We start from the raw sequence: 14,212 nt of genomic DNA on the forward strand, positions 1-14,212 counted from the left end.
AAAAAAAAAGTGCTGCAAGTATTTCAAAATGTCAATAATTACTAAATCTGGATGATCAGTATAAAGGGGATTCTTTATAATCTCTCCTCTGTTTTTGTATACAATGGAAATTTTTCATAATAAAATAGTTAAAATAAATTTGAGACTTGTTTAAAAGAATGCATAAAGTTTGCCAGATAAAAGGAAGATGGTAGTAGTTTTTTAAATTTTATGAACCTGAGTTGAAGTCAGAGGACTTGAATGTTTACTTGGAGTCTTCTGGGCAGTGGCTTCTAGGACTAATAACTTAACTTTGACATTTCAACATGAGGAGGCCAGATATCACTTTAAAACTCAACCATTCTTCATTGTACTTACTGCAAATTGTACAGTCCCAAAAGTCCCATTCCTCGGAAATCTGTTTTAGGATCATCACCTTGGAAACCAATTTCACACCATTGCTTAGAAATCCGGGATTCCAGTGGAGTATTGGGCTTCAAGAATTTCCATAACTGAAGACAAAGAAAAAATTAGCTTGTTAATATACACACATATAATACTATTTCTTACTGGCTAAAATTTAGTAAACTACACTATTAAGAAGAACTTGGGAAATCTGAATATATGCAAGTATATTACAATTGCAGATCTGATTAGCTTTCAATTATCTATGACAACAGCTCTCAAAGTATGATTGAAAGACTCCTTGAGGGAGTCTAAGACATTTCCAGGAAGCCTGGGAAGCAAAAATTATTTTGTAATAGAACTAAGAGGTTAGTTGTCTTTTTACTCTCATCTTCTCATAAACATACAGTGGAATTTTCCAGAGGCTGAATGACATGTGATGATGTCATTGCACTGAAGGCAATGGAACATATACTTGTGTATATTTTAGTGTGTTTAATCTTTCTGTTTTAGTTCCTAGTCAGTGATATGTTTATGTGTATATGTGTGTATACATACACACAATCTTCTACAAAAGATTTTTAGAAACTTCAAAAACATTTAAGAGTAAAGGGAAGGGAAGGAAAGGAATAATTTTGAGGTCATGCATTATTCAAGTCCTCAGAAATGATTAGCTAACTTTATAGCAAAACAATTAGCAGCACTGTTAACAGAAAGAAAGTGAACCGACTTGAGTTTCATTTCTCATCTATAACAGGGATGAGAATAAATAAGGATCATATAGTTGAATAAAGAAAGATGTTCTTGGATTAGAAGAATCAGTATGTGAAAATGACTACACTACCCAAAGCAATCTACAGATTCAATGCAATCCCTATCAAATTACTAATGACATTTTTTTCACAGAACTAGAACAAAAAATTTTGGTACTTGTATGGAAACACAAAAGATCCTGAACAGCCAAAGCAACCCTGAGAAAGAAAAATAGAGCTAGAGAAATCAACCTTCCTGAACTCAGACTATACTACAAAGCTAGTCATCATGGCATATGGTACTGGCACAAAAATAGGCATACAGATGAAGGAAATAAGATAGAAAGCCCAGAGGTAAACCCATGTACCTATGGGCATCTTAGCTTTGACAAAGGATGCAAGAATATACAATGGAGAAAAGACAGCCTCTTCAATAAGTGATGCTCAGAAAATGGGACAGCTACATGTAAAAGAATGAAACTAGAACACCTTCTAACACCATACACAAAAATAAACCCAAAATGGGCTAAATACTGAAATATAAGGCCAGAAACTACAAAACTCTTTAGAGGAAAACATAGGCAGGACACTCTTTGACACAGTTCACAGCAAGATCCTTTTGACCCACCTCCTAGAGTAATGGAAATAAAAACAAAAATAAACTAGCAGGACCTAATTAAACTTAAAAGCTTTGGCAAAGCAAAGAAAACTATAAACAAATGAAAAGACAATCCTCAGAATGGGAGAAAATAATTGCAAATGAAACAACTGACAAAAGATCACTCTCCAAACTATACAAGCAGTTTATGCAATGCAATATCAGAAAAACAACTCCATCAAAAAATGGGCAGAAGACCTAAACAGACATTCCTCCAAAGAAGACATACAAAGTGGTCAACAAACACATGAACAAATGCTCAACACTGCTCATTATTAGAGAAATGCAAATCAAAACCACCATGAGGTATCACCTCACACCTGTTAGAATGGTTACCATCACAAAGTCTACAAACAATAAACGCGAGAGAGAATGTAGAGAAAAGGGAACTCTCTTGCATTGTTGGTGGGAATGTAAATGGATACACTCACTATGGAGAACAGTATGGAGATTACTCAAAAAACTAGGACTAAAACTACCATATGAGCCAGCAATCCCACTACTAGGCATATACCCTGAGAAAACCATAATTCAAAAAGACACATGTACCCCAGTGTTCACTGCAGCACTATTTATAATAAGTAGGACATGGAAGCAACTTAGATGTCCATGGACAGAAAATGGACAAAGAAATTGTGGTACAATCTACACAATGGAATATTGCTCAGCCATAAAAAGAATGAACTTGAGTCAGTTGTAGTGAGGTGGATGAACCTAGAGCCTGTTATACAAAGTGAAATAGGTCAGAATGTGGAAAACAAATATCATATATTAATACATATATGCGGAATCTAGAAAAATGGTACTGATGAACCTATTTACAGGGCAAGAACAGAGACACAGAAGTAGAGAATGGACTTGTGAATACAGCGGGAAGGAGAGGGTGGATGAATTGAGAGGGAAGCATTGAAATACATATACTCTCATGTGCAACACAGATAGCTAGTGGGAAGTTGCTACAGAACACAGGGAGCTCAGCATGGTGCTCTGTGGTGACCGAGAGAGGTGAGATGGTGGTGGGGAAGCTCAATAGGGAGAGGATATGTGTAAACGTAGAGCTATTTCATGTGGCTGTATACCACTGTAAAGCAATTACACTTCAATTAAAAATAAAAATATATTGTCACCCTGCTTATTTAGCTTGTATGCAGAGAACATCATGTGAAATGCTGGGCTGGATGAAGCTCAAGCTGGAATCAAGATTTCTGGAAGAAATATCAATAACCTCAGATATGCAGATGATACAACCCTTATGGCAGAAAGTGAAGAAGAACTAAAGAGTCTCTTGATAAAGGTGAATGAGGAGAGTGAAAAAGCTGGCTTAACTCAACATTCAAAAAACTAAGATCATAGCATCCATTCCCATCACTTCATGGCAAATAGATGGGTAAAAAAGTAAAAACAGTGACAGACTTTATTTTCTTGGGCTCCAAAATCACTGTGGACTGTGACTGCAGCCATGAAACTAAAAGACGCTTGCTCCTTGAAAGAAAAGCTATGACAAACCTAGACAGCATATTAAAAAACAGAGAGATCACTTTGTCGACCAAGGCCCATATAGCCAAAGCTATGGTTTTTCCAGTAGTCATGTGCAGATGTGACAGTTGGACCAGAAAAGCTGAGTACTGAAGAATTAATGCTTTTGGACTGTAGTGCTGGAAAGATTCTTGAGAGTCCCTTGGACAGCAAGGAGATCAAACCAGTCAATCCTAAAGGAAATCAACCCTGAATGTTCACTAGAAGGACTGATGTTGAAGCTGAAGCTCCAACAGTTTGGCCACCTGATGCAAAGAGCCGATTCATTGAAAACGACCTTGATGCTGGGAAAGACTGAGGGCAGGAGGAGAAGAGGGCAACAGAGGATGAGATGGTTGGATGGCATCATTAACTCAATAGATATGAGTTTGAGCAAACTCCGGGAGACAGTGAAGGACAGGGAAGCCTGGCGTGCTGCAGTCCATGGGGTCATAATAAGTCAGACATGACTGGCTGACTGAGCAATAACGAAAAATAAAAAAGACAATAATGTTCATGCTGCTGCTGCTGCTAAGTTGCTTCAGTCATGTCCAACTATGTTGTGACCCCATAGACAGCAACCCACCAGGCTCCCCCCATCCCTGGGATTCTCCAAGCAAGAACACTGGAGTGGGTTGCCATTTCCTTCTCCAATGCATGAAAGTGAAAAGTGAAAGTGAAGTCACTCAGTCGTGTCCGACTCTCAGTGACCCCATGGACTGCAGCCCACCAGGCTCCTCCGTCCATGGGATTGTCCAGGCAAGAGGACTGGAGTGGGGTGCCATTGCTTTCTTGGATAATGTTCAGGAATAAGCCTCAAAAAGATATTATCATTGTTAACAGTTACCTAAAATAATTTAATTTATGATCAATTGCATTTTACTGGACAAATATAAATTCTAGACATTATGCTCTTCACTGATTAAGAAACTGGTTGTACTTTTTCAACTTCTTATAGAAAAATAAACTCAGTATGTATTATTACTTGAGAGAGTGAGAAAAACTGAGACCCACAACTGTATATACATGTAATGTTCAAAATATTAGTTTTTTCTAGTAAATGAAGATGGGTATGTAAACAAATTTACTTTTTAGGATATTAATAACATTTCATGTTATATCTTCATTATAGACAAGGATAAATAGAAATATAAAATTTCCTGTTACTATTTAAGACATAATTCACCTTTTAAATTGCTAATTCTGTTATATGGATTTTAAAGCTTAAAGGGAACAGTATATGTCACATCTGACATAGTATAAAGGAAAGTCCAATGACAGGAAATACTAACAAAAAGTTGTAATTCATCAAAGTTCTTTCAGGCATTAATGCAAAATTACTTATTATTCAAATGATACAATATTTTGTTTTAGCACAAGAGGTAAATTCAATCTAAAGGGTGAGAAAAAATTTTCAGAGAAAAGAAAGTATATCTATCATGCTTGAAAGTAAAATATCAAACTGATATAAGAAATCTCTTTTTTTAAAAAAAAATATTTATTTAGCTTTGGCTGTGCTGGTTCCTCATTGCTGGGCAGGCTTCTCTCTAGTTGAGGCAAGCGGGGCTACTCTCTAGTTGCAGCGCATAGGCTCTTCATTGCAGTGCTTCTCTTTTCATGAAGCATGGGCTCTATCGTTTCAGTAGTTTCAGCACATGGGCTCAGTAGAGCAGCTCCTGGGCTTTAGAGCACAGGCTCAATAGTTGCGGCAAACAGGCTTAGCTGCTCTGACGCACGTGGGGTTTTCACAAATCAGGGATCGAACCAGTATCTCCTGCATTGGGAGGTGGATTCTCTACTACTGAGCCAACAGGGAAGCTCCCAGAAATCTCTTGTTATATTCCCCATATAAGAATTTGCCAGTGCTCTTTATTCATCAAAAAACAAAATGCTATAATTCACTTGATGAGTACAAAAAACAGAGAAAAAATCTCCTTAAAAAAAAAAATCCTCTGGGAACTGATTTGGTTACTGCCACAGATTGTAAAGCTCATCATATTCACTTGAACAATATCTGGAAGTAATCTCAAGGCCCTACACAGTTTAAAAATACCTGGTTTGATTAAGTGAGTGGAGTAAAATGCCAACAGCAAGCATTTCATTTCTACACTTAAATGATAAACTTCCTTCATTCGGAGAATAGTTGGTTTGGGAAAGTAAAAGCTTTGAATGATAAAATGTTTTAAAAATAAATTTAAAAAAGAAATTCCATTTTAATAATTTCATGTATCACAACAGACTAGATTAATGGCTAAAAAGTGTTCTTAATTTCTTAACGTCACTTTGGAAAATGAGAGCCAGTGATGCTAAACCACTTACATGAAGTGCTACCAAGTGTACATTTCCTGTAAGAATGCTTGAGTTACTGCCTACTGGATTCTCTGCTGATAGATAGGCTCTTCCCAGAAAAATACCAGGAGGCAGCAGGGTAGCTCTGAAAGGTAAGGTCATTTCTTGCACCTGGAAGCTGACTGAAATCTTAACTAAGGTGGTGGGCCTCTGGTGGGGGGCTTTGATGTGTCTAGCCATCTAAGGCTGTACTACTGGGAGTAGAATTATTACAAAGCCACCTGCCAACCACAGGAGACAAGGGTTAGAAGGGTCATTCTTGTGCAGATGACAAGCCAGAGATGTGAAAGCTGCATGCTGAGTCAGTCCACCATCCTGTGTCCTGTTTAATTCTCTCCTCTTTGCATTCAGACTTTATCGCAAGCGTATCTGAATGCTTCTGCCCTGTCTCTGGTTTGCTGCAGAACAGAAAGAGAAAGGGCATTTGTCTATGTTTCCACTGAAGAAGCAGCAGCTCTACGATTAGACCTCTTAATTTTGAGTTAAATTTTTCCCATTAAGTACATGAATGCCCCTAAAGTTTTGCCTTTACTATTAATTTGGTTAGAAAGCACTTAATAAGGATGTCCGTTTGAATAACGCATATGGACAGTGCTACATCAGTGTAAACTGATGTTAATCAGTTTTATCCCAGCCTATGTTTAAATGACCATAACAATCAAGGCTTTTTTTTTCCTTTTCTTTTTAAAATAACTTTATAATTTTGAGTTTTTTAAAATAATTTTATTTATTTGGCTGCTCTGGGACTTTGTTGCTGGGCTTTTTCTCTAGTTGCGGTGAGCAGGGGCCATTCTCTAGTTGCAGTAGTACATGGGCTTCTCATTGCAGTCACTTCTCTTGTTGAAGAGTGGAGGCTCTAGAAACATGGGCTTCGATAGCTGCAGCACACGGGCTCAGGAGTTGTGGTGCCTGGGCTTAGTTGATCTGTGACACGTGGCATCTTTCTGGGCTAGGGATGGAAACCATGTCTCCTGCACTGGCAGACAGATTCTTTGCTGAGCCACCAGGGAAGCCCCAGATTTATTTTTCATAGTTTATAAGAAGAAACACTGATAATGGTCTCTTATGTTTATATAAATGAAAGCAATTAAACAATCTGGCAATATATCACTCAAGCCTCTAAACCAAGGGTCAGCAAACTTTGTCTGTAAAGGGTTAGACAGCAAATATCTTAAGGCTTTGTTGGCCATAAGCTCACTGCCACAACTACTTGATTTTTTCAATGGGGTACAAAAGCAGCCATAGACAACACATAAATCAATGAGCATGGATGTGCTCCTATAAAACCTTACTTAGAAAAATGGGTGGCAGGCCAGATTTTGACCTACAAGTCTTGGTTTTCTTATTTTAGCTCTAAAGAATTTTGTGAACCACAAGTTGGATGGAGTGGCTTAATCTGGGTCATGGTGAATGACAGAATATGGGGGAAAATGTGCTATACATAATAGGATAAAGGAGAAATAGCTTAAAGAAATAAACTGGAAAGGGTCCAAAATGCATGTGAAGATGCATTCCGGTTTTCTACTACGAGACACCAGAAACCTGAAGTTTGTAATTGAGAATACAATGAAAATAATCCCTCCAGTGGTACTTTAGATGGAAGGGAGAAGGCTAATGGTCAGTGGCAGAATTAAAAGGCTATTCTAATAGCTCAAGTTGGAAATGATGGCTAAAATAAGGCAGTGGGAACAGAAATCATTTGAGAGGTATTTTAGAGACACTCTATGGATAAGATTTAGTGACTTTTGTAGATGTAGAATACCTCCCAAATTAGATTACAAGCCATTTAAGGGTAGGAAATATGTCTTTCCTCAAGGTGCCTATTATAGAAGTAGACAGCCATAGCTTTGTAATTCACTAGCTGTGTGAATTGGAGACTGGACTAACACACCTTACATTTGCTTATCTCTGCAGTAATGAAAACCAAGATTGGGCAAGATGGCAAAGTAGAAAGATTCTGAGCTCACTTCCTACTACAGGCATATCAAAATCACAACTATTTACAGAAAAATCATCAATGAAAAAGACCAAAATCTACCAGAAAAAAATCTTCTACAACTAAAGATTAACAGAAGGAGTAACAAGACGGGTAGGAGGGGTGGAGTTACAATATAGTCATGTCCCATACTCCAGGTGGGTGATCCACAAATGGGAGAATAATTAGAAATTAGAAATGCAGAGGTTCTCTCCAAGGAGTGAGAGGTCTAAGTCTCATATCAGGCTCCCCAGCCTGGGGGTCTTGTGCTGGGAAGATGAGCCCCCAGAGTATCTGACTTTGAGGGTCAGTGGGGTCTTTCTTTCTGAGTTACCAAATGGCTGGGGGAAATAGAAACTTCACCCTTAAAGGGCACACACAAAAGCTTACATGCAGTGGGACTCAGGGAAGAAGCATTAATTTGCTAGGCACCTGGGTCAGACCTACCTGCTGATCTTGCAGAGTCTTCCAGGGAGAAAGAAGGCAACTGCAGCTCACCCCGAGAACACAGACTCTCATGGCTGCGATTTTGAGGAGTCCTTTCTACCACATGGACAGTGGTACTGGCAAGCACCACTGTAGACCCAGGACCCAGCCCTGCTCTGGCCCAGAACACTGCAGGCACCAGCACTTAGACATCTCAGGCCAAGCAACTAACTGGATGGGGACAGAGCCCCACCCACCAGCAGATTAGGTGACTTTATGACATTTTAAACCCACAGTTGCTTCTGGAATATGGCCCTTCCAATGAGAGAACCAAGAATCCAGCTCCATCACTTACTGGGAAGGCACCAGTCTAAGAATCACCTGGGTTCTGGCCCTGCTCTCTAGGGGACCTTCTCTAGCCTCTAGAGCAGCCTCACTCACCAGGGAGCAGATAACAGTCACAAGCCTATGTACATGGCCTATCGGCCAGTAGGCCAGGCCCTGCACTGGGACCAGCTAGGCTCTGGCCCCATCTATTAGCAGGCTAACAATACAAGCTTTGGGGTGCTCCAGACCTTACACCCAACTGTATCAGGAACTGACTCCATCCACTAGCAATCTGACACCAGCTCTGGGACCCTGTTGGTCCTGCAGCCAGCTCCCTAGACCTGCGCTCCACCTACCAATGTGCCAGCCCGAGCCTCAGGGCTACTCACGATTCCGCAGCAGCTGCCGCCTGACCTGGTCCCACCAGCCAGCAGGCAGCAGCCCCCAAACAAAGCAGAGTCTGACAATCAACGGGATCAGTGACTAACAAGCCTGCCACACTGCCCACGTAATCAGCCCCCCACAACAGAAGAACCCATGCAGTTCTCACAGGGGGACTCACTAAAACATAAAGCTCGGGTAAAGAGAGGGAAGTTTACTGCTGGGACACATAGGACATCTCCTACAAAAAGCCACTACTCCAAGTGTGGGACATATAATCCACCTACTAGATCATAAAAACAAAAAAAGCACGAGATTGGTTCAAGATGGTGAAGTGGAAGAACGTGCGCTCACCTCCTTCTGTAAGAGAACCAAAATTACAACTAAATGCTGAACAACCATCAAAAGGAAGATGCTGGAACCCACCAAAAAAAGCACCCCATGTATAAAGACAAAGGAGAAGCCACAATGAGATGATAGGAGGGGCACAATTATAATAAAATCAAATTCCATACTAGTGTAGTGGCGACCCACAAATTGGAGAACAATTATACCATACAAGTTCTCCCACTGTTGCAAAGGTTCCGAGTCCCACGTCAGGCTTCCCAACCTGGGGATTAGGCAAAGGGACTAGGACTGCTCAGGAAATCTGATCTTGAAGGCCAATGCGGATTTGACTGCAGGATTTCCACAGGACTACGGGAAAGAGAGACTACTCCTGGAGTGCACACACAAAGTCCTGTGTGCATCAGAGTCCAGGGAAAAGGAGCAGTGAACAAAGGAGACAGAACCAGATCTATCTGCTAGTGTTGGAGGGTCTCCTGCAGAGGTGTGGGGGTGGCTGTGGTTTACTGTGGGTACAAGGGCACTGGTAGCAGAAGTTCTAGGAAGTACTCATTGGTGTAACCCCTCCTAGGGGCCATCGTTTGCCCCACCTAGAGCCTCTGGCTCCAGGGCTGGGTTGCCTCAGGCCAAACAACTGACAGAAAAGGAGTGCAGGCCCACCCTGCAGATTAAAGTTTTCTGAGTACAGTCCTGCCCACCAGAGAAAGATACAGTTCTACTAACCACCAGTCCCTCCCAGCAATAAGCTTGCACAAGCCTCTTAGATTGCCTCATCAACCAGAGGGCAGACAGAAGCATAAAGAACTGAAATCCTGCAGCATCCAGAAAGAAAACTACAATCACAGAAAGCTAAACAAAATGAAAAGGCAGAAGATTATGTTTCAGAGGAAAGAAAAGGATGAAATCCCAGAAAAACAATGAAATGAAGTGGAGATAGGCCATCTTCCACAAAAAGAATTCAGAATAATGCTAGTGAATATAATACAGGATGTTGGGGGAAAATGGAAGCAAAGATTGAGAAGATGTAAGAAATGTTTAACAAAGATCTAGAAGAGTCCGAGGCAGGACAAAACCAAGGAGGAACACACTGAGATGCAGAGTAATCAAATTGACAAAAATTAAAGGCAAAGATAAAATCTTAAAAGCAACAAGGGAAAAACTACACATAACATACAAGGGGACTCTCATAAAGTTATCAGTTGATTTCTCAGGAAAAACTCCACAAGACAGAGAGGAGTGGCACAACATACTTAAAGGGATGAAAGGGAAGAACCGACAGCCAAGAATACTCTACCCAGAAGGCCTCATTCAGATTTGATGGAGAAATCAAAAGCTTCACAGACAAGCAAAAGCTAAGAGAACCACCCGATCAACTGTGCAGCAAAAGGAACTTCTCTAGGTGGGAAACAGACTAGCAATTTGCAAAACAAACAAAAAAAAACAGACAAAAAAACATGTAAACAGATGAACTGTTATATCACAACTTTATGGGAACAGCAAACCTCCACACTACAATAGATACACACAGAAAAGTAAAAGTAAGCCAAACACAACACCAAAGATGGTCATCACAAGAGAAGAAAATGAAAGAGACCTACAAAAACAAACCCAAAACAATTTAGAAAATTGATATAGGAATACACATATCGATAATTGCCTTAAATGTAAATGGGTTAAATGTGCCAATAAAAAGATATAGACTGGCTGGGTGGATTCTAAAACAAGACCCCTATATATGCTGTCTACAAGAGACCCATCTCAGATGTATGCATATATACAGACTGAAAGTCATGCATTGGAAGAAGGTATTCCATGCAAAAGGAAATCAAAGGAAAGTTGGAGTAGCAATAGTTGTATCAGACAAAATAGACTTTAAAACAAAGACTGTTATAAGAGACAAAGAGGGATGCTACATAATGCTCAAGGGATCAATACAAGAAGGAGGTATAATAATTATAAATATGTATGCACCCAATATAGGAGCACTTCAATATGTAAGGCAAATATTAACAACCATAAAGGGAGAACTCGACAGCACAATCATAGTGGGGGACTTAACACTCTGCTTTCATCAACAAACAGATCATCCATATAGAAAATCATAAGGAGATAGGCCTTAAATGACATATTAGACCAGATGGACTTAATTGATATTTATAGAGCATTCCGTTCAAAAGCAGCATAATATACATTACTCTCAGGAGCTATGGGACATATTATAAGATTAACCACATGCTAGGCCACAAGGTCAGCCTTAAAAATTTAAGAAAACTGAAATCATATCCAGAATCTTTTCTAATTACAATGCTATGAGATTAGCAATAAACTACAAGGAAAAAGAAAAATGGGAGAAGGCAATGGCACCCCACTTCAGTACTCTTGCCTGGAGAATCCCATGGATGGAGGAGCCTGGTGGGCTGCAGTCCATGGGGTCATGAAGAGTCAGACATGACTGAGCGACTTCACTTTCACTTTTCACTTTCATGCATTGGAGAAGGAAATGGCAACCCACTCCAGTGTTCTTGCCTGGAGAATCCCAGGGATGGGGGAGCCTGGTGGGCTGCCGTCTATGGGGTCACATAGAGTCGGACACGACTGAAGTGACTTAGCAGCAGCAGCAGCAACAAGAAAAAACTAAAATAACACAAACACATGGAGGCTAAGTAATATAAAAGTAAACAGTGAATGGATCACTGAAGAAATCAGAGAAAAGACTACCTAGAGACAAATGAAAGCACAATGATCTGAAACCCAAGAATGCAGCAAAAGTAGTTCCAAGAGGGAAGTTTATATTAATACAACCTTACCTCAGGAAATAAGAAAAATTGCAAATAAAGACCTAATCTTACATCTAAAGCAACTAAAAAAAGAACAAACAAAAACCTAAGTTAGTAGAAGTAAAGAAATCATAAAGATCAGAGAAAAATGAAACAGAGACAAAGAAAATAATATAAAGATCAATGAAATTAAAAGCTAGTTCTTTGAAAAGATAAAATTGATAAACCTTTAGTTAGACTCAACAAGGAAAAAAACAAGTAATTACAACTGACACCACAGAATATAAAGGATAGTGAAGAAAGTGAAGTCACTCAGTTGTGTTCGACTCTTTGTGACCCCATGGACTGTAGCCTGCCAGGCTCCTCCATCCATGGGATTTCCCAGGCAAGAATACTGGAGTGGGTTGCCATTCCCTTCTCCAAGGGACTGCCTGACCCAGGGATTGAACCCAGGTCTCCCGCACTGCAGGCAGACTCTTTACCATCTGAGCCACCAGGAAAGCCCACAAAGGATTGTAGGAGGCTTCTATAAATAACTGTATGCCAATGAAATGAACAACCTAGAAGAAATGGAAAAATTCCTAGAAAGTGCAATATCCTAGGGCTGACTGGGGAAGAAATAGAAAATATAAACAGTTCTATTGCAAGTAATGAAAGTGAATCAGTAATATGAAAAAGAAAATAATAAAACCTCTCAATAAACAAAGTCCAGCACCAGTAACCTCCCCAGGCAATGAAAATACAAGCAAAAATAAACAAACAGGGGATAACCAAACTTACAAGCTTTCACCTAGCAAAGGAAACCATAAACAGAATGAAAGACAGTCTATGGACTGGGAGACTATGTTTGCCAACAATGTAATCAACAAGGGCTCAGTTTCCAAAATATACAAACTGTTCATGCAACTCAATAACAAAACAACAAACAACCCAACCAAAAAATGGGCAGAAGATCTAAACAGACATTTCTCCAAGGAAAACATACAGATGGCCAATAGGCATATGAAAAAAATACTCAATGTCATTAATTATCACAGAAATGCCAATCAAATCCACAATGAGATATCACTTCACTCTAGTCAGAATGGCTCATCATTAAAACGGCTACAAATAGCAAATGCTGGAGAGGTGTGGGGGAAAGGGAATCCTTCTACACTGTTGGTGGGAATGTAAACTGGTATAGCTACTGTGGAAAACAGTGTAGTGTCTCCTCAACAGACTAAAAATAGACTTATCATCTGATCCAGCAATCCCATTTCTGGGCATATATCTGGAAAAAGTATAATCTGAAAAGACACCTGTACCCAAATGTTCATAGCAGCAGTATTTACAATAGCCCAGATATAGAAGCAATATAACTGTCCATTGACAGATGAATGGATAAAAATAGAACACAACTCAGCCATAAAAAAGAATGAAATAATGCCATTTGCACGAACTATGGTATTGGAGGACTCTTGAAAGTCCCTTGGACAGCAAGGAGACCAAACCAGTCAATCCTAAAGGAAGTCAGTCCTGAATGTCCATTGGAAGGACTGATGCTGAAGCTGAAGCTCCAATACTTTGGCCACCTGATGGGACAAACTGACTCACCAGAAAAGATTCTGATTCTGGGAAAGACTGAAGGCAGGAAGAGAAGGGGAAGACAGAGGAAATGGTTGGATGGTATCACTGACTCAATGGACATGAATTTGAGCAAGTTCTGGGAAATGGTGAAGGACAGGGAAGCCTGGCATGCTGCAGTCCATGGGGTCGCAGAGTCAGACATGACTGAGTGACTGAACAACAAGAAAGAGATAATCATACCAAGAGAAGTAAGTGAGAAAGACAAATACCATATGGTGTCACTTACATGTGAAATCTAAAGTATGATGCAAATGAACTTATTTACGAAACAGAAACAGACTCGGAACATAGAAAACAGATCTGTGGTTGCCAAGAGGGTAGGTAAGGAGGGATTGATTGGGAATTTGGGATTAGCACATGCAAACTATTAAATATAGAATGGATAAACAACAATTTCTACTGTATAGCACAGGGAACTATGTTCATTATCCTGTAATAAACCATAATGGAAAGGAATATGAAAAAGAATATATATATGCATATGTGTGTGTATGAAACTGAATCACTTTGCTATATACCAGAAGCTATCATCTCTTGTGTATCCTGCATTGGCAGTGGGATTCTTTACCACTTGAGCCACCTAGGAAGTCCCCAGAAACTAACACAACATTGCAAATCAACTGTACTGCAATAAAAATTTAAAAAATATGATTAAAAACAGGCAGAAGATTTGAATAGACATTTTTTTCTAAGAGGG

General features: G+C 39.7%; 1 protein-coding gene across 5 annotated transcripts in view; it reads right to left on the bottom strand.

Moving 5' to 3' along the window:
* The window catches only part of ELMOD1 (ELMO domain containing 1), an 84,185-nt gene that overhangs the window by 21,666 nt on the left and 48,307 nt on the right, over window positions 1-14,212 (bottom strand). For all 5 annotated transcript variants that reach the window (XM_020879367.2, XM_020879361.2, XM_020879363.2 and 2 more), the window contains one exon: window positions 358-491. In XM_020879367.2, the coding sequence (XP_020735026.1) occupies window positions 358-491 (134 nt within the window). The remainder of the gene's footprint in view (window positions 1-357; window positions 492-14,212) is intronic.

Source organism: Odocoileus virginianus, chromosome 10 (genome assembly GCF_023699985.2).
Source record: "Odocoileus virginianus isolate 20LAN1187 ecotype Illinois chromosome 10, Ovbor_1.2, whole genome shotgun sequence".
Taxonomy (NCBI): Eukaryota; Metazoa; Chordata; class Mammalia; order Artiodactyla; family Cervidae; genus Odocoileus; species Odocoileus virginianus.